The sequence below is a fragment of the Tauraco erythrolophus genome, chromosome 20 (assembly GCF_009769465.1).
Source record: "Tauraco erythrolophus isolate bTauEry1 chromosome 20, bTauEry1.pri, whole genome shotgun sequence".
Lineage (NCBI taxonomy): Eukaryota > Metazoa > Chordata > Aves > Musophagiformes > Musophagidae > Tauraco > Tauraco erythrolophus.
This window is the reverse complement of record NC_141484.1, coordinates 8,267,930-8,290,404: the sequence shown is the minus strand read 5'-3', so window position 1 is coordinate 8,290,404 and position 22,475 is coordinate 8,267,930. Positions and strand designations below refer to the sequence as shown.

At 46.9% G+C, this 22,475-nt stretch overlaps 1 protein-coding gene across 6 annotated transcripts in view; it reads left to right on the top strand.

Moving 5' to 3' along the window:
- The window catches only part of PRPSAP1 (phosphoribosyl pyrophosphate synthetase associated protein 1), a 36,157-nt gene extending 13,890 nt beyond the window's left edge, over positions 1-22,267 (top strand). For all 6 annotated transcript variants that reach the window (XM_086623999.1, XM_086624000.1, XM_086623998.1 and 3 more), the window contains 9 exons: positions 2,480-2,532; positions 4,187-4,253; positions 8,784-8,956; positions 9,401-9,516; positions 10,570-10,625; positions 11,259-11,404; positions 17,610-17,680; positions 18,408-18,554; positions 19,227-22,267. In XM_086623999.1, coding sequence (XP_086480125.1) covers positions 2,480-2,532; positions 4,187-4,253; positions 8,784-8,956; positions 9,401-9,516; positions 10,570-10,625; positions 11,259-11,404; positions 17,610-17,680; positions 18,408-18,554; positions 19,227-19,385 — 988 coding nt within the window. In that variant the 3' untranslated portion in view covers positions 19,386-22,267. The remainder of the gene's footprint in view (positions 1-2,479; positions 2,533-4,186; positions 4,254-8,783; positions 8,957-9,400; positions 9,517-10,569; positions 10,626-11,258; positions 11,405-17,609; positions 17,681-18,407; positions 18,555-19,226) is intronic.
- Positions 22,268-22,475: the final 208 nt, after the last annotated feature.

Here is a 22,475-nt window from a genome sequence, read left to right as displayed (position 1 = left end):
CGTGAGACTGCAGAGTGCTGCAGGTGGGGGGGATCTATGACTTTTATGGGCAGTTTTATCTCATACCCTTCCCCTTGCTACACCTCTTGTTTACTTGCAGTCAGCATTTGAAGCAGAGGTGGGATTTAGTGTCTGACCAGAGCAATCTACTACTGCTCGTTCCTTTAAGTCAGCAGCTGCTTACTTACTCTTTTCTGCGGCTATCTGCACTCAGCTTTGACAAGCTGAGCTGTTTAGTGTCCCTCTTTCCATCAAGGCGCAAACTTGCCTTTCCAATTTCTTGTTTCAGCAGCACAGAAACTGCATTGCTGCTGTACGATCTGAATACCACTGGGCTCTGGTTTCTTCTTGCCAGCTACATCCTCGCAGAGCATCACAAACCTCTGCTGTGTGTGTTTGCCGTCTCTTGGCATTGGAAGTGCCACTTTCCAAGGGGTGTTTTGCTGAGATGTGTCCAGCTGGACTGTTTTTGAAGCTTTCCCTCCTTCCATGAGATACAGGGTTGACTGATGGCACTTGCACGGTCTCGTTAATGGAGTTTTTTCCTAGTAGTGAGGCAGGAACATGCTGTCTACAGTGAAGTCAGGGCGCACGTGCCTCCAAAGGCTGCTTGCAAGACTTGCCATGCGTTTGTGGAGGAACGAGTGTGAGTCATTAAACGTTTCCCCCACACACTGTCTTGTCTTGTGTATGTGTGTGTGATTATTGAGCTTGTTTCGACTTGGGTGCTTTGGCAGCAATTACGCCAAAGCTCAGTGGTTGCAAATGCCTGACTGTCACTGGGAAGACAGCAGGATCTCAATGGGCAGTAAGAGCTTGACCGATCCCATCTGCAAAAGTCACCTTTACTGTGCATCTATCGCTGGGGTCCCCGGGCATGCCTTTGCTTGACCAGCTGCCAGCTCTTTTTTAAAGATACCGAAGGTGCTGAGGATGCCTTTGTTTTGCAGCTGCAAGTTTTAACCCAGTGGGGCTGGTGAGAGAAGCCAAATTAGAGGTTTGGGTGGCTCATCTGCTCTGGACTTCATGGTCCCTGAGTGATACTCCAGTTGGGACCGAAGATGGGCTGATTGCAGTCTCGCACACATGATGCTCGATGCAGGAGTTTACTCACCAGCCCCAGCCATGGCAAAATGTGCTGCCAGACATGCAATTGGGACCATGTGTGTGCCAAATACGTGCTTTGTAGCCAGCTGAGCAAGGATATCGTGTTGCATTTGAGTGTCTGTCATCGCAGCTGTCCCATGCTTTCCAGTTCAGCTTCTAGCTGAGACCTCCAGCTTGTGGGCTCATAGCTGAGTCCAGCAGTGGCTGGTGGGCCAGCAGCATGCCAGTGTTGGGCTCATTGATTTCCAGAAAAAACATATCTTTATGACAATTTAAGTACCAGGCTGGATCTGCGGCTAAGGAGGTGGAAAGAGACCGACTGCTGAAGCTGGTAGACCAGGGGAGAGCCAGCAACAGATGTGGGCTCTGTAGGATTAGTCCTGATTGACAAAATTTTGGCATGTGTCCAGGTAAATGCAGTGTATGTGCAGACAGGTGACTACTGCCGTAGTCAACGTGTTGAACAAAGGTATTTTGCAGGCATAAACTGTTTCCTAATTCAGCATGTGGGCATGGCCACTGAGCAGACTTTAGAAGAGAGGAAGGACTTGCCCTGTGCTCCAGCCAGCTGAGTTGCAGCAACACACCTATCCCAAGCGTCTTGCTGGTGCAAGGTCTGTCAGCTGAGGCACACGGTTAAAGCTCACGTGCTCTAAATACCTACTGAGGGATTACTTGTCAGTACAGTTAAATACAGAAGTGTCACCTGAGGGAATAGTCTGCCTGTTGGAGCCTTTTAAAATGCTCTTCAAAATGAATCTTTCTTACATAAGAAATAAATTTAAAAAAAAAAATGAGGTGACTCTAATCTTTGTTTTGATGAATGTTGTAGGTTTGATGCTTGAGAGAGGAAGGAGTAATTTGAAAAAATCAGAAAACTTTTTTTTGGAGTTAAAATCTTTTCAGTCAGTGGAGTTGTTTCAGAAGAAAGGTTTTGGGGGAAAAAGAAAAGACAAAGACGTGGGAGTCAAAAAAAAAAAAAAAAAAGTGACTCAATTGCCATTAATCAAGTCTGAGTAAATCATTAATGTTTAGTTCCGCAACAGATCTGTCTAAGGTGGCAATGCATAGGCTGGCAAGATGTCCTTTGCCATCAGGAGACACAGCCTCTACACAAGGACTGGCTCTTTGGATATGGTGTTGACCTGCTGCAGAGCAGCGTGTCCTAGGGCCCTCCCTGGGGACCTCGGAGGGAAGGAGACCCCCGGGAAAGGGAAGGACATGTAGTTCTGCAGCCTGGCTGGCACACTTGGCTCCCTGTTAGGAAATGCTGTGTTTTGTTGGGGTGTAATTGTTGGTCTGGTCTCTCTGCTTTGGATCATGAACTGCTGGGTTCCTCCCATTTTTAATTTCTTTTTCTTTTTCTCTCCAGGCGTCTCGGTGCTGAGTTGGGGAAATCTGTGGTGTACCAGGAAACTAATGGAGGTAGGAGAAATCTTTATTATTTGCAACTGTTTTGATGTAATCTTAGAAATATTGGGTAACTCTGTTGGCCAAACCTGTCTAATAAGTGCAGTGATTCAGCTGTGATGTTGCTGCTCCTCCTGGCAGTGCTAAACCTGTGACCGACCTTGGACAAAGCAATTAAATGTGTTCTTTTTTTTTTTTTCTCCTGTTATCTCATGTGCCTGCCCGTCAGCTAACTCTTGTCTAAAGGAGAGTCCTACCTTGGGTCTCAGCTGCTACAAAATCTTACATGCTCTTGTGCTTGGCAAAGCTTGTCCCAGGTTTAAAAGTAATGGCTTGCTTTCTAAGTGTCTGCCTTGCAAACTTTTAAATTATCCCTTTCTTCCAGCCCTCCCCTGCCACAGCTGCCCTGGCAAGGACCTGTCCTCTTGCTTTAGAGTGCAACTTGAGGACTGTGCTAGGGAGCGTGCCTCTTGGAGCTCGCTTTCATCTCTTTAAATGGGGCAAGTGTCTGTTTTCAGATGCTGGTCTAAAACACAAGGATATTGGCTAACAGTGCAGTGGCTAAGAGTAATTTATTGTTTCAAGATCTCAGTTACCTTATTTGCAAGAAAGACTAGAACCTGAGAGAGATGATCCAGGTGAGAGGAAGGGATGGGAATGGTGCTGGCTCGGTGTGAGGGTTTTTGATAGCGCTGCTGCTCTTGGAGCTGGAGAAGGCCATGAGGTGTGGAAGCTGCCGTGGCTGCATGTGGCTGTGGTTGGGTTGGAGTGAGAGCTTGCTGCCCTTTGGGGTTAGTTTTAAATCAGGTTGCTCGCTGCCAGGTCTGAAATGGTTCCTCATCACTACACAACAAATCAGTCTGCTTTCAGCAGAGTCTCTTAAGGTTACTGCCAGTGCCCAGGCAATTAGACTTTGAATTCTGTAGCTGGGTGGATATTTCTCTCCTTTCGCTTATCCCTGCCCTCTAGTTCACGACTGTGTAGGAACTGAGTGGCTAAGACAGGCACCTCGGGAAACCTGGTGTCGTTGCTTTGGCCTTGCAGAGCTGCTCTGGGGCTTGGCTTTTGTGTTTGAGTCTGGGCGTGTAGGAGTTGTGTGCAGCAGAGACGCGGGTTTGCAGCTCATATCAGTGTTGAAATGTCTTAACCTTGGTAGTGAAGTCGGGGAGTTCTCCCTCTGAACTCTGTGCTGCTGGTGTTGCCTTGGGCCACTCAGCCTGCATGGAGCTGACCCCATGGTAAGCTGCAAAGGAGCCGAGTTGCCTCCTTAGTAAGTACTAGAGGTTGTTCTGGTCTGGGTGGTTCATTGTTTACTAATGAATGTGTTATTGACAGCTTTCAGCACAGAGAAGTGAAAAGAATCTCTCATTGAGAGTTAGGTAATTGTTTTCTACATGGAAGAGAACAGCTTTTCAGCTTGCTTTTGCATTGTGAATACAACTGACTCACTGGTGTGTCATTCCAGCTCTTTACTTCTCAGGACCAGCCTTTGGAAAATCCACTTGGCTCGTCTGTGTCTCCGTATAGTGGGTGTATGTGCACAGAGGACAAAGGAGCAAGTCCTCCTCTGCCCTGACCAGTGAACAAAGTTGCTGCTAAAACATGGTGTGTTATCACTGTAAATCTGATGTTTCAAAACAAAACTGACTGTATTTTCAATCCTCTTCAGAAACAAGAGTTGAAATAAAAGAGTCCGTCCGGGGACAGGATATCTTCATTATACAGACAATCCCCAGGTAAGGGACATGTGGCCCAGTCTTACGGCTGTGATATGCTTTGAATTTCCAGTCCAGCAGGTTGTTCAATAGGTGTGCTTGCTATCAGCCAGCATGATAACCATTCTTTTTCCAGTGGTGTTGTGACTTTGACTTACATTTAGGCCACTATATGATGTTAAGCTGTTAAAATTCCCAGAGGATTGCTTGCACCAGAGCATACTGAGAAGCTTCCCATCAAATAGCTGAAGTGTTTCACTTGAAGCTGTCAGTCATACTTGTTCCTGCCTCAAGTGAAACTCCTCATCTGTGTGTTGGTGTCCTTGCAAACTCTGTTGCTTGGTGATCTCTGACTGATGTTTTCATTTCGGGATGTGTAATTTCCTGTGCCTTCCAATTACCAAGCAGCAGAGGCAGCAACAAACAGCAGCTACTGCTTTCATTACAGGCTGGGTTACTCCTCCTCTTTCACTGTAGTGATGTGAAACTGAATTCAGATGGAAGCCCATAGCTTCCCTCCTCTACTCTTACGGTTCTCAGTGATGTTGGGCCTTTTCTGAAGTGAGCCTGTTTGTTTTGTATTTTGTGCTATTCTAGCATGGGAGTAAGGGGGAAAAGAAGTGCTGTGAGTAACCAGGCGGTAGAAAACCAGCTGTTAACTCCAGGAGCCTTGCTCCTTGCTGGCTGCAGAAGAGCAGAGAGAGAGAGAGAGATCACTAGTATGGGAAAGCTAGCAGAAGGTGGGAGGGAGCCTGTGTACAAATAACTGCAAAATGACCTACTATGAGTAGGGGAGATGATGTTTTCAGAGAAAAGGTATTGGCAGGATGCCTTTTGCACAATCAGCAAAACAAGGATATTCCCGCTCTGATAGCTTTTTCCAAGTTAGCGGATTTTGCTCAGATTCTAGAGATCGCAAGAACTAGTGAGTACCCGAGCTCAAGCAAGTAGCAGAATACCCTTGAAGCAGACTTTTTTTCCTTGCTTGCCAGAGAAATAGAGCCCAGTGAGAATTCAAGTTCATTTCCTCTTTGTAATACTTGGCCTGTTGTTAAAGAAAGCAGTAGGACTACAAGATTAGCTTACTCACTTCTAGAGTTCCTCTTGCAGGTTGAGACATTTTCCTAGAGCTTGTCTCTCTCCAGAGAGATGCTCTAAGTGTTTCCTCCCTCAGGGAGTGACTAAACCTCTGCAAGATGAAAATCCACTGATGCAAGATAACGTTTCGGGTGAATTGTGCTGTTCTGTTGTCCCTCGTGAGAGAGTTCTCTGAAATAACCTGTAACTGAGAGCTGTGTAAACATGAAACAGATAAGGTGTTCAGAGAGAGAGAGAACTCATAGCATTAGGGACAGCAGAAAACCTCCCCTGCTTTTAACTTGTTGATCCCCTTGGTTTTCAATAAACTGAATTCAATGTTATGGGCCAAGAAATGGATCCTTTTTAGCCAAAATGCTTGAGGCCCTCCAGGTGAGGAGCCACCATTTTGCAGTCAAGTCATCTTTTATTCTTAAACTGCAGCTGTGCCTTGCTGCATTACTTGAGAGAACAGGTTCAAGGGCATCTCAGTTTTGCAGTGGGTTTCAGAGAGCTTTTCAGGAGAGTAAAACCAACTGTGTTAATAATCTGAGAACAGGACTTCTGCACTTAGTGGTTTGAAAAGCAAACAAAATATTAGGACTTGGTAGGAAAGGAGCAGAGGGGGAAACAACCTTGTTATGCTGCAGTGTGAATTCACAGTCTGCATCTTAAATACACAGAGAGAGAACAGACAGACCTGAATATTTGATACAAGCTCCCTGTCCAAAAAGCATATAGCAGAACTAAGAAAGTTATAAGGACAGGTATCATCCAAGACTGTTGGTGTGTGGACTAGCATTTGTATGAGGGAAAACCAAGTAGCTTGTGTTTAGACTGTAGAAATACAGAGGAGTTGGTGGTTTAGCGATATGCTAAAAGTGGAAGGAGTCTTTTAGTGCTGAGTGGTGCTGCTGGTTGTTGCAAAGTCATTCGGCAGCTTCATGTAAGCTGTTTGCTCAGCCCGGAGAACAGGGATCTCCAGGGATGGCTCAGGCAGGGATGGGGAAGCAGCGAGAGAGGCTCCAGGCTGCTGGAGATGAGTGGTAAGTAGGGCGTGGGGGATAGCTGAGCTGGCTCTGAATGTCCTGGTAATGAGCTGACAGTCCCCGTGTGCGGTCTTGGCCCAGGCTTTCCAGCAGTAACTGTGAGCATGACTTCAAGGCAGGAGGCGGGGAGGGCAGCGAGGAGACTGGGATGCTCTCCTGGGTATCTCTTTTGAAGGGGATGTGGCTGGGGTTCCACTGCAGACGTTCTCTCCCCCAGTTAGCCCCATACCAAGCTGGGCCCTTGGCTGTGATCAGTGCCTCTTGTGGAAGAGTGGATCAGCGTGAAGCATCCGGGAGGGTGCCCCTTGACGAGCCCCCCAACCCACCCACCCACCCACCCACTCTGGGCCCTGCTGCAGGGACAGACACATCCACTTCTTCCTGGTGCCTGTGCCTGCTGGTCTGCAGGAGCTGCCTGGAGTCCAGCATGGGGTCCTGCTTGACTATTGAGAGGGATGCTCCTCCTTGAGTAATTTCTCCATGAATACAGCTACCAGGTACTCCCACAGCAGCACCAGGACTGCTGGTGCCTCTTGAAATCAGTGGCAACCCTTTCTCCCAGGAGCAGTCTTGTTCTCTGTCTGCTTTCCATGTGAATATATATGTTTTAAAGAAAGTTAATTTGAAAAATGATGAGGGAAAATATTGAATTTCTTGGATGACCTTTAAATAGGCTTGAACTTGGCCACTTTGTTTTTATACAACACTGATAGTAGCATCTTTTTCTCTTCTTGTGGCCTCACTGGCACAACTATAACACCAAAGGGAACAAATGATTCTTTGTTTGCTCGTTGTCCTACGTGGCAGGGGACTATGTTTTATGTAATTCTTGGCTGGGTGCTTCAAAGCTGACAAAGCTTTCCTGTGTGTAAAAGACGTTGTGTGCGAGGGCTGGCAGGGCCAGCGGGAGAAAAGAGACCCGAAGCGCTCACAAACGAAGAGGCACAAACAGAGGTTAATTCCTGAAGGAAGGGGGAGCAATGGAGAAATGGTTAGAGGGTTGTCATGGGTCACACACAAATGGAAAGTGGTGCGTGAGCCCTTGGGGAAGCCGTCCCTGGTGGTCAGGAGGAAAACGGGTCCTTGAGTGATGTCTGAGTAACACCCAAAAAGCTCTGCAGAGGTTTTAGCTGCACTGTGCTGTTTGTTCCTCTGCTGCTGTGTGCAAAGATGGCCCAGTCAGCCCCTGCTCCATCACTGTGGGCTCCATGGCTGAGCCACCCCCAGTGTTGCCCTTGTGGGTACCAGTCTGGGGAAGTGGTGTGTCATTTGAGGCTGTCTGTGCTGAAAACCCCCAAGCAAGTGGTAGAACACTGGAACAGGTTGCCCAGAGAGGTGGTGGATGCTCCATCCCTGGAGACGTTCAAGGCCAGGTTGGACAAGGCCCTGAGCAACCTGATCTAGTTGGAGATATCCCTGTTCCTTGCAGGGGGGTTGGACTAGATGACCTTTGAAGGTCCCTTCCAGCCCTAACCATTCTATGATTCTAAGCAAGGGTGTCTGTGTTGGCAGAGGGACAGGCACCCTCCTGCTTCTCTGAAGTGCACGTTCTTCAGTTTCAAAATGGTCTTGAGTCAGTTTTTGATAATGCAGGTAATGCCTCTTGGTGTTGGTTTTAAGGAACTAAAAGGGCTTGACTTTTTTTTTTTTTACTCTCCCCAAAATGTAATAAAATGCAGATTAACACACTCCTGCTGGGCCATGCCAGTCATCATGGTGAAGCTAACTGAAAATGAGAGTTTAGGTATATTCCTTGCTGTGGTCTATGGATCTGTTCTGCCTAGGTTGCTTTTTGGTTTTTCTTTGTTTAGTTGGTTTTTTTCTGTTTATTTTGTTTTGCTTTTTTCTTTCAAGTAGAAATCATTTGGTATTTAGTATGGTGGTGTTCTTTCCAGCTCTAGATAAGTTAGATGCTGCAGACATGCTGACCTCCACCAAAGTGATATCTGGACTTCCCACTGCTCCAGGATGCAATATTTCTTAAGGCAGGAAGAATAACTTGCCTTACATTGTTAAAAATAAAAATACCTTAAACCGTGTGTGGATGAAGTTGTGTTGGCAGCATGTATGCTGCTTCTTTAAAAGACTGTTTTATTTCAAAATACAGTGTATGTATTTGTTCCAAAGTAAATGAAAAAATGCCTATTTTAGTTGTGTTGATGAAGGGAAAATAATCATACACCTCATGTTAGAATACAAAATCAAATTCAAGTGCGCAGCTCTTGAGTGCTGGAGTCATCTCCTCATTGTAATGTGCTGTGGCACGATGGAAGGAACTAGACGATTACAACCTGGGCCTTGCATACATTGGCATAAGATGTGGCATTATTTGCTTGGAAGTTTGGTGAGGAAAGGTGTGGGTATGACAGGAAAGAGGTGTGTTGGAAAAACACCTACTAATATTTGGAATGGTTTTCAAATGTAGAGATGTGAATACTGCTGTCATGGAGCTGCTGATTATGGCGTACGCACTGAAGACTTCCTGTGCCAGGAACATCATTGGGGTCATCCCTTACTTCCCCTACAGCAAACAGAGCAAAATGAGGAAGAGGGGCTCAATAGTCTGCAAGCTGCTGGCCTCAATGCTGGCCAAGGCAGGTGAGCATCACAGGGAGCAGCAGCATGGCAGGCTTGGATGCTGTGGTGCATTCATCTGCTGGGCATCCCAGAAGGCATCTGTCCTTCCGTTCTTCTCCTGTTTGAAGGCATGTCCTTCCATTCTTCTCCTGTTTGATGTGGGGACGTGCTACTGAGCCCTTGAGCCGCTTTGGGGGAATTAATTTTCTTCAGCGTAATTTTATTTCTTTGTAACTTGCATCTGGGGAAGTGGCCTAGAAACGTCATGTTGAAACACAGTCAGCCTAGTGCTGTTACTTGTTGCGTGCCTGTTTCTTATCATGTCTTTGAAACTTTTTATGTTAACCTGTTTATGTTTATTTTATCACATGAGGTAATAGTCTGAGTAATAGCTAAATATTTGAGGAACTCCAGCCATGTGGGAGTTGTCTCAATGAATTATGTTTTGGGGTTTTTTTTCCTTAGGTTTAACACACATCATCACTATGGACCTTCATCAAAAGGAAATTCAAGGCTTCTTCAGCTTCCCAGTAGACAACCTGAGAGCATCTCCTTTCTTGCTTCAGTATATACAGGAAGAAGTGAGGTTACTCTAATTCCATATGTATCAACTTGACTTAACTCGTCTTCGTGTGATAGCAGCCTTGGGCCTCTGCTTATGCGGAGGTTATGTTGTCAGGCTAGGTCAATCGTTCTGTTCGTGAATTCCTTCTTAGGGGGTACCTATTGCATGTTTCTTAGGAAAGTGGGAAAATGTTATGTGGTATGATTGCACCTGGGTAGAAATTGAACTCTTGACCATAAGCAGATGAGCTTGCTCTCTGTAGAGTTAGCGCTGTTTGCAAGATACTATTTATGCTCTTGCCTCTAATCACCTTTTAAATCCTGTTAAACTGTCTCCCCTTGCCCTTTGTTCTGTGTTGTATGTCTGACTGCTCTGAATTATTGATAGACTTTGTCTTGGGCTGAGCATAGGAATGCTGAGCACAGTGGCCCTGGGGGCAGGGCGTGGAGGTTTCCTTTTCCATGTGCAAAAGATGGTTATTTATGCCCACGTGGTGAGAGCAAGGCTTCCCTGTACGGGGAGAGCAAGCACTGGGTTCAGACCTTCCCCTGCAGACAGAAGTAGCTGCAGCTGGTCCATGCAGGGTAGGTTAAGCACAGCGAATGATCCCTCCTTTGTCCGTTTTGAACGCAAGGCCAACACCTGCTCTGGGGCATGAGGGCTCTGCCTCGTGCTGAGAGCCAGGGTTTGATACGTCTGGCTCCCAGGGCCCATCACTACCCCTTCCCCTTCCTGCCCTGTGCTGTGTGCGGTGCCTGGTGTCTGACACGGCTGCGCTCAGCACCGCAGACCAGGCCATAGCTTGTGGGCAGCAGTAGGGAAGGAGGAGCAGAGCTGCAGTCGTGCAGAGTGGTACATGCAGTATTGCCTGTACTAAACTACTTTGTGTTGCATTTGGGGCAAAATATGCCAATACTGGTGCTGAAAACGAGTGCAATTGCCTCTCTAGTTTCTAACACAGAATGAAGATTTGGGTTTGGGGTAGTGGGCATGATTCTTCAGCCATGTATCAAATCAGTTATTCACTAGCCAGAAGGTCTTTGCTTAAATACCTTCTTATCACATCCAGATTCCAGATTACAGAAACGCCGTTATTGTAGCCAAATCTCCTGATGCAGCTAAAAGGTAAATATATTCTTTACTATCTTGTTAAAAGTAACTTGGAAAAGATCTGGGCTGATGGGAAATACACCAGGAAAAACATGGGAGGGTCGCAAATAGATCAGCAATCTGGTCCATATGTCCTTTGTGGCTGGAAATCATAGAGTGACTTGGGTTGGAAGGGACTGTAAAGATCATCTTGTTCCAACTGCCCTGCCGTGAACAGGGACACCTTCCACTAGATCAGGTTGCCCAATGGGATGGGCATCTGCCATGGTGTGGATGGGCAGCTGAGTTTTGCAGTCCCAACCCTGTGAGAGTAAGCTCTGGAGCTCCCTGCTGCTGCAGAGCCAGGCGGTTCACCTGGGGTTAGGATCAGACTCACTGTTTGAGTTTCAGCAGTGCCTGACCATCTCAGAAAGTGTTTAGCATAGAGGGGAACACCAGGAGACACCTGTGGTGGAGCCAAGGGGTAGAGTGGGCTTTGGGATATTAAGGAGGAATCAAAAGTCACTTCCAGTAAAGCTTCTTGCTGGGGAAACAGCCACAAAGGTGCAGCCTTTGCTTGCCTCTTTGTGTCGAGGAGAGGCCTGCTGCACTGGGCTGTGAAGTTGCATCATCCCAGTATCTTCCTGACATGCTGTGGTTGTCCTGCAGGGCCCAGTCTTATGCCGAGAGACTACGGCTGGGACTAGCAGTGATCCATGGAGAAGCTCAGTGTACAGAGCAGGACATGGATGATGGACGTCACTCCCCTCCGATGGTCAAAAATGCAACTGTGCATCCTGGTCTGGAGCTGCCATGTAAGATTAAGCTTCTCTGCTTGGTTTTTTTTGGAGGGGAAAGAAAAAAAAAGTTTGGTGGGAAATTTGCTGTTGGTTTGGCTGCGTAGGTATAACCAACCTAACGGCAGTTGGACGAGTGGAATTTTTCTCACAGAAAGGTTGATACCAGCAAGTTGTAGGAGAAGGTATGAGGGAAGGTCTTTGTTTAACGCTTTCTGGCCAGAGAGGGAATCAGTGTTGTTCTCCTTGACTGTGCCCACTCAACAGTGTTGGACTGACAAACCTCTGCTAGAGATGGTGCTTTTAAAGTGCTCAGCAGCAAAACTCACTGAGTCCATGAAACAGAAAAGAAATGCAAAAGTATAACGTGGGAACAGGCACTGAGACAGCCTGCAGTCCCCAATGTGGAGGCACGGGCTGGCCTTTGTCTTCCCTTCCTGCTGCAGCAATTGGTACTGCTGGAAAGTTTCTTCATCGTGGGAGCCAGGAGATCACGTTCTAGTGTCTGTTTTGAGGCTCGTGTGGCTAGGGTGAACATGTTCTCCGAGAGCACTGCTGAGCTGCTTCCTGTGCTCTTACCATCAGTTGATAAGCTGCTGATTTGGGAGCACAGAGCAAAGGAAAAAGATGGAAACCTGTACTTTGGGAAATGCTGTCCTTTAGGATTGCTTGTATTCCTGCAACAACAGCAGTCAAACAACAACAGTACAATCAAATCCAGCTCCCTTTTGGGAGGATTTTAGCTCTCTAAGTAGATGGTGGTAGAACAGAAATTGAGTGCAATGAATGTGGCTGAGAACTGAGAGTGGGGAAGAATGCAGGTTGCTGTGTGTGGTAAGGAGCTATCCATCGTGCAGCCAAACTTCATGATGCTGGCAGTGGCTAAGGCTACTGATAAGCATCTCCCCCTGTCTTTTGAAGTTTAGGGAGAACATCCAACCAGTTTGTGGGCAGGTCATGGCAGGGGAGGCAAGTAAGATCGCAGGCCTTTTACATTACCCCAGTCATCGCTCGCTATAGTACAACCAGTGAAACAGTGCTTGTGTTGCTGGTGAAACTCCTCTTAGGCCTTGGGGGACAATTGGGCTTTGGCAATAAAGTTTGGGACTTCATCTTGATCGTCCCTCTTCTCACAAGGGGATTTTTTTTTTTTGTACACTTCCAGCAAAACAGGAATTTGTGTGGTTACTCTTGGCCTTTTCCTTCCTCTTCTGCTCTGAAGAGGATGCTGTCCTCTAAAATATCACCAGCTGACATTTGTCTGCTACCAGGGCATTGATGTGACTGTTAATAATTTCCAACTGTGTTGCTTCAAGGAAACTCAGCTATGGAAGCTTGTGCTGCTGGAGAGTCCTGTAAATGGTAGTTCCTACAGAAATGTGCCCTTGTCCGGTTTAAGTATGATCCCAGTGGAAAATTGTTTTAAGCTAGCCAAACACAAACTAATTTGCTATGGATCACCACTTTCTTATTTTATCTCCTGCAGAAACTCAGCACTTGACTAATGACCTTACATTGCTCCGTGCCTGAGGCACAAGTGTAAAACAAGCTTGTGGCTTGGTAGCTTTGTTGGCTGTGAGATGCGGGGTGGATTGTGGGGTGAGCCTGTCCAGAACTCTCAGCAGAAAGTTGCTTTTCTCTCCAGTTTTCTAATTGTAATAGATACCTGGTTTTGACTGAGCTGGGCTCTGTTACTGGAGGTGCAGAATGCTGAGGGGTAATGCCTGTCCAAAAGCAGTCTGTAAGCTTCTAGTGCATCCTGGTTGTGTAGCAACCTCTGCCGTGGAGCCACGCGCTGCCAGACAGAGGTGAGAGTGCAGCTGGGGTTAGGGATGGTTACTGTCTCTGCTACACCTGCTTTGTGGTCCAGTTCAGTTGTTTGAAAAGTGTTTTCCCATCTCAAGTGGCACATCAAGCAGAACCTTTGAGTTCTTCCTGCCGTGTGTACCGTCACCAGCAATCCCAGTACTTTAAGGTCTGATGTCAGAGTGTAGCAGGGTTCAGCTGTGTCCCTGTATTGCTGTTTGTGAAAGGTAGGACACGTGTTACTCACCCCGAGCTTTATGCTTCCTTACACCAAAACTGACCATAAAAAGCTCTGATTGTTGAAACAGAGCCAGTCTCCAGGTCTGCCTGGCTCAGCTACCACAAACCTGAGTCTGGACAGTTAGAAAGTGGGGGTATTCCCGGGGGGTTGCTGAGACTAATCATTGAGCATCCTGCTCTGGGCTACAACCTGACCAGCGTGGAGCATCCTGTCCTGCTTCTCTAGACTGTGTACTTCAGGGTTCCCAGCAGCTGTGTTAAAGCTGGAAGAGAGGCGAAACCCGTGTCTGGGAGCAGCCCCAGAGCCTTGCAGCGATGACTTAAGGTTTATACAATTCTTCATGGGCTTCCTAGTGAGTTGGTTGGACTCCTGTGTCCTTGCATGCACCTTTTCTCCCTGTTCTAGTAGAGATCATGTGCCTTTAATTAACGAGTGTTATGCAGCGTAATTGCTTGTTTATCGTCCTGAGAGTGTGGCCCAATGCCATGCTCTGATTTGGTGGCATATGGAGCCATAACAGAAAAATGCCAAAGATGCTTCCGATTGCACTTAAAGAGCTGTGCTGAGGTGGCAGCAACAGCTCATGTCGCTCAAACTCCAGAAACCAGAGCCTTTGAGACAGGATGTCACTCCGAGGATGTTCTCTGTGATTGTGTGCTCTGTGTGGCTCAAAGCTTGCAGCTGGCTTAGGGCTGTGCTTTACCAAATGCACGTGGGCTCTTTGCATGTTTCTTTTTGGTGGAGAAAAGGAGTGGAGCACCATCTGTTAAATTGTTCCAGTGGCTTTAAAGTGCAGTACCTTATAGATAGCTAATGGTCTGCTTCAAACCCAGAGCCCAGGAAACTGCCATGGAGGAAGAGAGTCTGGGTGAAAAACTGGAGCGACCATAGGTCTGTTCCTACTTCCCTACCCCATCTCTGTCCTGTGTTTAGGCTGGGAACCAGGATGTTATCTGTCCTTCTGGGTCTATCTCTTCACAAAACAGTTCATTCTTGAGCAGCCTTTTGCTCATAGACTCTCTTGTGAAATAATGCTTCGTTTACTGGGTGACTATCGCTTTAATGCACACTGTCAGCTCCAAACAGAATTTGTTTTAGCATGCCTTAACCCATTTTTGACCGCTTGATTAAAGCAACAGGTTTATGCACCTGGGAATGCTGTTTCTTCATGCCGGTGATCATCTCTCCGTTAATGCCTGGTAGTTCGGCATCTATTACTCATATCAGAACGAAAGTGCAGGTTATAGTGTTTGGCTGGTGAACTTGTTTCCCCACCACTTCTCAGTGTTCTTTGATATGCTTGTTTTATAGAAATGGTGGTCGTTTTGGTTTTTTGTCCTCTTTATTTTTCCCCCCAGAAGCTACAGATACCACCAGCATCTTTTCTGACTCTCCAGAAAAAAAAAAAAAACAGCAACTCTTTTAACCTAAACCCCTACCTAATCCAGGGGGTTACACCAGGCAGAAGTACAGCTGTGGCTTGCTTCTGTTGCCCGCCTTTTGCCTACATAGAGGTTTTGTGTCTGGGAGGAAAACATTCTTTATTATTTGAATCGTTTTTCAAGTCACTTTCTTGTAGCAGTTCTGACTTGCACATCTTGATATGTCTCAAGATTTTGAAGAAAGAGAAACTGGCCATAATAACCCTTGCATAAGCTCTCATTATGTTGGAGCTATCAAAGTTTTCTTGCAGTTCGATGTGGTTGTGGGTAGATCTTTGGCTTGCAATTTTTTTCTTTTCTTTGCAGAGAAAATTGAACAAGAAAAAGGGAGAACATCTCTTTAGGATCCGGGTAGGTCGACGTGTTGCCTACCATACTTCAAAAATAAAGCAAACTTGAAACGCAGCACTTAGAAACAGACAAGAGATGCAAAGCACTGCTAGAGTTGCTGGCTGCTGTGTTAGTCTTTGAGCACAGCAAGGAATGTGTCTGCTTGCTTTATGGAATGGGAGGATGCTGATTTGTTGAAATTTCTTGTGTTTGTCAGTAAAATAGTGCTGAATTTCAGGTCTGTAAGGCCTGTTCACCATTGCTTAGAGAAGAGTTTTCCCTAACCTGGCTGCTGTAAACAGAAACGGTACTTGTCTGTGGATGCACATGAAGGATGGGATGGCAGCCAAATGTAATCCTTCTGGTATTTCACTTCTCCCACCAGGAGTTTTGTTACTGTCCAAACTAGATAATAAACTAATAACTAATCTAAGCAGGTAGGTTGTGCCTGTAATTGAAATTTATGGTCTGCTTATCGTGTGACGCTTAATCCTAGTTCATTACAAGTACTCTTCCTTCTCATAAGAATATTTTCCCTTCAGGATTTAGATGTGACTCTGCATTTGATAGGAGACTCAGAAATAACAATGGAAGTGAGGCTGGGGAATCTGTGCTCCAAAGAGCAATTAGCTGTTAAGTCCAACGTAGCTGTGGCTTCAACTGCAAAACCTGGCAACGAGTAATGTAACTTTGGTCAAAGCAGAACTGTTGGACACCTTTTACACAGTTTTGGTAGGCTTATGGAAAGCCAGCCTGTGGAGTGTGTCGTGTGTATGAAGAACAGCTCTGTGCATGAATCTTCAGAGCTGTGTTCCTTGTAATTGCCCTTATCACATCCCTCAGTCTGACTCACTCACCCAGCTGTGCTTGCATTCTAAGCATTCCCAGGCACTGGTGAGTGGTGAGCATAGTACTCATGACCCTTCTGTGCAGCATGGGGAGTTTTGTGTAGGACTTTTTTGACCCAGGAGGGCAGAAATCAGTTTTCAGACAGGCTTTTGGATGGGCAATGGCTTGTATGCTCATGCTGCTCAAGTGTTAAGCATTCTGTGGAAGTAGGTTATCTTAAAAGAGAAAAATCTTGCTATGTAGGGTGTCCAAAACTCCTTGTCATTTGAGAAGCATCTGCAGCCAAAATCCTGGCAAGACATGAGCTTATGAAGAGGATGGGTACAAAGGGCCTCAATAGGACACTTTGCTGCACTCTCTATAGAGGGTGTAAAATCTGAGGGGTGCACGTGGGCCAGGTAAGTGTTACAAAATACTGGATGTTCCTCTTTGCTTCAGTGGTTAGATCAGCTCAGATTATCACCTAATGACACGTGCATGCCCACCACTGTGCCGTTTCCGTGCTAGGAGTTTTTGTACTGCATTCACTGTATAATCCAGGACCCTCTGACAAGTGAGAGTGCTTATGGACAGCAAGTCCCTGGCCAGTATCAGAGGCTGATTGCTGCTTGCTGTGAGTCTGAAGACTGTGTTGCATCTGGATGTGCTCAGTGTGTCCCAGTTCACATCTCTGTTATTTTTTTTTATACTGCTGCTGGAAGTTTTTCAGAGTAAAGGCTAAAGCCTGATATATATGTAGTTTTTACGTGAGCCATGTCGGTGCAAAAATAGAGCCAGGACGGAGTGGAACCTTATTTCCTAGTTCACCTCTTCACTGTGTGTCAGATAGCACAGCTCATCGATGTATGCTTTTGCTTCCAATTGCCTGTTGCACTGAGCTTGTAGAACTTGAGTTTGAACTGGACTTTGTCCTGCTCTGTCCATTAATACCCTTAAAAAAAGTTCAGCAAGGTTTGCTTTTTTTGCAAACTTCCTTGGGCTTTCTTTGCCTGAGCAGGTGTTAATAAGGTCCTCATGCCCTGTGAAAGAGCCTTGCATTTTGGTGATATGAGAGAAAGCGAGCAAGCTGCAGTGCGAGTCTCAGATCCTTCAGATGAATTAGTGAGTCCAGCGGGTGAAAAATTGCACCTTGTAAAGCATTTGCCCTTTGAGAGGTGTTGCTTGGAGAAGCCTATTTGTTGTTCCAAATCACGAGATGCCCCTTTTTTTCAAGTCCTGTTCTGGAGCACAAAGTCACTCGTTGATGTTTCCCATAAACTAGGTGCTGCTTTGTAGCTCTCTTTGCACAGGTGTGTTAGATATTTGGATTTGCTTAGTGTCTCTGAGGTCAGTACGAGGTCCTCGCAGAAACTGAGAGTTCTGTCTTTATACAGCAGTGCTGTTTGTTCAAGGAGGAAAATGATGGTTAAACCAGTGGTTACCCACTTAGGTGGGTGTCAGGATCACGTAAAGCACCAATGTAAGATGCAGTTAAGGGTTGGGCCTCTTGTGTGGCGAAGCCATTGTGGTTTGACTTGAGGTTAACTGACCTGGGTTTTTTTTTCTTCTTCTTTAGTGATGATGGCCAAGGAGAAACCGCCAATAACTGTGGTTGGAGATGTTGGAGGAAGAATTGCTATCATTGTGGTATGAATGTGATCGAAGGGGGCGAGGGGGTGGCTTCCTCCCAGCATCTTTTCTTGAGCTGCTTTATCCCAGAGGGTAGGAGGGATTGCTGGTGTAAGGGTGGGAACATGATTGTTACCACTGCTTTCTCCAGTTTTGCTGGTGGCTTTGGTTATTTCAGCTTTCTGTTGAAAACTCTTCATACTTCAGTGCTTTAAGCCCTGAAATCTCTTTGTTCCCTTGAATCTACAAATGTCAGATGTCTACAAATACTCAACAAATCCAGGACATACAGGGAAATCTTCTGAAGTGTTTAAAAAGTAAAAAAAAACACACTTAAAACAAAAAGAAAACCAAACAAACAACCAAACAAAAATACTTGCTGAGCTTCTCATGCCTGCCATGCCTTGCCACAGTGTAAGTAATCAACATGCAGTTACTATCACCATGAAGATCCCTTGCTGAAGATAAGCTCTGTTTGTGCGTGTCCATGTGCAGGGACTAATTTGTTTCCAAGACACAATATTTGTTTTGCACACTAGCAAAAGTGTCTGTAAATTAGAGAGACAGCGCTCACAGATTTAAATTGTGCATGTGGCTGTCCTTGCATCTCAACAGCAGCTGAAGTAGCCAGGGATTATTTTTTTTGGCTGTGTGCATGGCCAAAGCTGCAGTACCTTGCAGATCCACTCCTGCCCTGCAGGCACAGTTAACTTCTAGTTTTGATGCTATTTCTGTTTCTTCTCAGGATGACATTATCGATGATGTGGAAAGCTTTGTAGCTGCTGCAGAGATCCTGAAAGAGCGCGGAGCCTACAAGATTTTTGTGATGGCTACTCATGGGCTCCTGTCAGCAGATGCCCCCCGCCTCATAGAGGAATCCTCCATCGATGAGGTGTGTGGAGGATTTCTGGACTGTGGAGGAAGGGCTGACTCTGGCACCTGGGTTGATTTAAGGCACCAAAAACCAGAAACTGAGGTTCTGCCCCCACCACATAGCTCATCTCTGAAGTCACTGGTTTCATCAGATGCTTTCAGTTAGCTGGTTCTCCATTTAAAAAAAAAAAAAAGTGTGTGATTAATACTTGTTCAGATCAGATCTGCTTCTCTGTATGTTTTCTCCCTAATGCACAGGTATTAGTCATCCCTGCCTGGATGCCTCCCCTAGCGCAGCTGGGTGCATGTAACTGCTTTCTCACTGTACAGACCTTCTACCTGCCGCTCTCCCCCAGCTGGTGACAGGCTGTTGGGCACCTTAAGAGGAGGAGATGTCCAACCTCGCCCTTTAGTAACAAACATGTCAGATCCTGAGATCTAAATGGACCTGTCAGCCTGGGCGGAGGTGGCTGTTGCAGAGTAGTGGTTATGCCGGTCCCCTCAACAGATTGGCTGTCACATGGGGGAGACAATTTATTTTGATCTTTTTTCCTAACATACAAGGATTTCTCCCCTGAACTGTGAAACAGCAGGTACGCACCACTCATGGAGTTAGTCCCAGGTAGCTGTCCAGTGAGAGTGAACCTATCAGCAGCACAACTAATGGTCTTTTCTTTTTGGCTCTCCACAGGTGGTAGTAACCAACACAGTTCCTCATGAAGTCCAGAAGCTGCAGTGCCCCAAGATAAAGACTGTGGATATCAGTTTGATTCTCTCTGAAGCCATCCGACGAATCCACAACGGCGAGTCCATGGCCTATCTCTTTCGCAACATCACTGTCGATGACTAGACCTGGCGCTGCCCCTGTCCTGGCTTCCACAAGAGAAAAAAACATGCATGAAAAGGCAATACCATAAATTATAGGCATAACACAACTGTTTATTCTTGTAGGAGCGTGAAGGTTTTCAGGGTCTTGAGCCATGAGATCTAATAGAAAAAAAAAAAGTCAACCTGACCAGCGCTTTACAGGTGAATAGAAGAGGCCACTGGCAATGGGGAGGATGACATCTTAATTAAGAGAGATGGAGAAATGAGATGGTGTTGAATTTTGAAGTTCCTCTAAATTTTTTTTTTTTTAGTGTGTTCTTTCTTGCCCTGTGGGAAGGAAAGAAAAGCAAAAAAGAAGTAGCTGTCAGCTTATGAGAAGGGAACAGAGACTGCTTGTTGCTACATGTGGGCAGCAAGAGGAAACAGCCTTTTGGGTTTCCGTTTCTGACTGTGACTCGCCTGGGAGTGCAGAAGGGAATGCTTCGTTCAGGCAGCTGGGCAGGACTGCTGGCTGCTGGCAGAGCTGATCAGCAGAGCAGCTCCTTGCCAGCTGAGTGGCCTGTCATCTCTTGCACAGCGTAGCGAGGGCTTTCATCAAAACAAAGTTAGCGGAATGTCCAGAAAGGGCAGCTTAGGGCAACCCATTCACAGGGCTGTTGGTGTCCTTGTGTCAGGGCGCTGGGATCAGGCTCACATGCGTCTCCCAGCAGGGGAAGGGGTGCTGGTTAGTGTGCTGGCCTTTTCATTTCATCAGCTTTGGATCATTATTGTTCTTCAGTGGCAAGTCACATGAGGGTCTAGGTCCTCACTTGAACACTGCACTGCAAAACTGGGTGCAATTTCTGGAGTTGCCTGGGGCTGATGAGTTGTGGCAGTCTCATGGGGAAGGGGAGTTGGAACAGTATCTGCCTCTAACGCAGCTGTGCTCTCCAAAACACTAACACTGAACCTGCAATAAAAAGCATAGGATTTTTCATTTTTTGTGCTTCCCGTGAAGCCTGTACCCTCTGAAGAGCTGCTGTGTCTGTACTGTGGGGCTGTTGCTGTAACCAGGCTCCCTTGGCAGCTTGCAGCCTTCTTCCACAGGGAAGCAGGACTCGCTGCTTGCTCCTTTCTGAGTGACGATAATCCTTACCTGGAGGGAACACCTGAGAAAGCCATGCAAACTGCTTGCAAAGGGCTTTATCTCCAGAATGATATAAGAATAAATTCCCAAACTGTGATATTCCCTCTTGATGAGGCTGACAAACACGCTGCAGTAAAACCTGTACCAATTTGTAGCCTGCTGGTGTGAGGAACAAATTCAGCTTGAATGCAGTTGCTTTGAGAGAGCACTGCTGAGGATGGGCTGTCTCTAGCAGGCAGTTGTTTAGCTTTGCTTCTCCTTCAGCTTCTGCCTACATCCTTCTCTTCCACTCCAGCCCCTAAACCGTGTGCAGTGCCAAGGGGCAGACAGTGATTCCATGAGGAGGACAAGCCTTGAAGACCAGGCAAACAAGCGTGCCTTGGCACGAGGGAGTTTGTCTTGCTTATTAACGTCCTGTCTTGTTACTGGTGAGGGTACACGAAAGCCCAGAGCAGTTGGATCATCTCCAGCATCCAGCACGGAATTAAACCTCCAAGACATAATCCCATGAGGGATGCACAGGGCTGGATGAGATCTTAAGGCTGTTTATGGTTTTCCTGCATTTTCAAAGTCCTACAAACAGCTCACAGCTACTTTCTGAGCATAATGTGGCTCCTCGGCCTGGTGGAGTAACAGTACTGTGCTGAAAGTATATTGAACGGACCGACTGGAGCGTGTGAAGTCCTTGCAGATGTCTGCGTGCCCCCTTGTTCTGACCCAGGAGCAGACCATGCTCTTCATACTGGAAGCCAGTGTTAAAAATGTGAGCAGTGTTGCTCTTCTCTCCCCTTCAAACTGCTTGTCGGACCTGCCAGGAGCAAGGTCAAGGCTTCATGAGTGCTATTACCCCATTCAGGCTTGCTTTTACTGGACTGTATTTGGGTAGAAACTGTATGAACCATGGCACCAGTGAGCAGAGGGTTGTGCCAGTTTCCCCCGGGTCATACTTAGGACCACAGCCAGAGTTCTACACAGGCTTTGCTTCCAACCTTACCCTAACTAGAAGCCAAAAGCAGTTGGCTAAACTGAAGCCAGGAGATGTTCACATCTTGAAATCCTGAACAGCTTGAGGAGTGGTGCCCTGTGTTCACTGGACCCTCAGGTGTCATGGGGAGGTGCTGGGTTGAGGCTGGTGGGTGCTAGGACACAGCATCTGCCAGACCTGGCCCAGCTGGGACTGAGGTTGCCATCACATCAGCATCAAACCTCAGCATTTTTCCTTCTGCCCCAAGGTCATCCCCCTGCTGTTGCTGTAGTGCTGGGCTGATATGACCCTGTGCCATTTTAGGGGTCTTACAGCTTTTCCTGCCGGTCCTCAGTGCTGTCCAGCAAACTTGACTGGTCCCTGGGTGTAGCTTTTGAGCTCCTGCCGGTCACTGGAGTGAAGGCTTAGGATCCCTCACAAGAAAGTCATCTCCTTGCCTCAGTGTATCTTGTTCCTCTCTCTTAATCTCTCTCCTCCTTTGAATTCAGCCCTCCCAGCTTGGAAAATTAAAGTACACGCAGAGCAGATCTACGTGCTCTGGTTTTAATGCCTGAAAACAGCCATCTCGTGTCTTTTAAAAGAGCAAGGCCTCTGTTCTGTTTGCTGCTTGCCCATCCTCGTTATTCCTTGGAAATAGTTTCCGAGCACTTCGCTGAAGGGAGTGTCAGTGCTCTGACTGCGCGCTGGTCCTTTGATCCCGCAAGAACAAGTAAATGGAGGTGCTGCCTTGCCGGGACTGGTCTCCTGGACGGTTTCAGACGGGACCGGCGCGGCTCAGCCCTCTGCAGGGACAGCCCAGCCTGCACGGGAGCTCCGTCTCCCTGGGCATGACGCTGCTTCCCGATAGCTGACGTCACGGCCTGCGTTTTGGGGATTAAAGGGGAAAAGGCCGCAGGGCGCCCGGGCATCCTGCGCGTCTGTGGTCCGGCTTCATCCATCGCCCGGGGGCGGAGCGTCGCATAGCAACGGGAGACGCCGTGTTTTCCCCGCGACCACGGAGA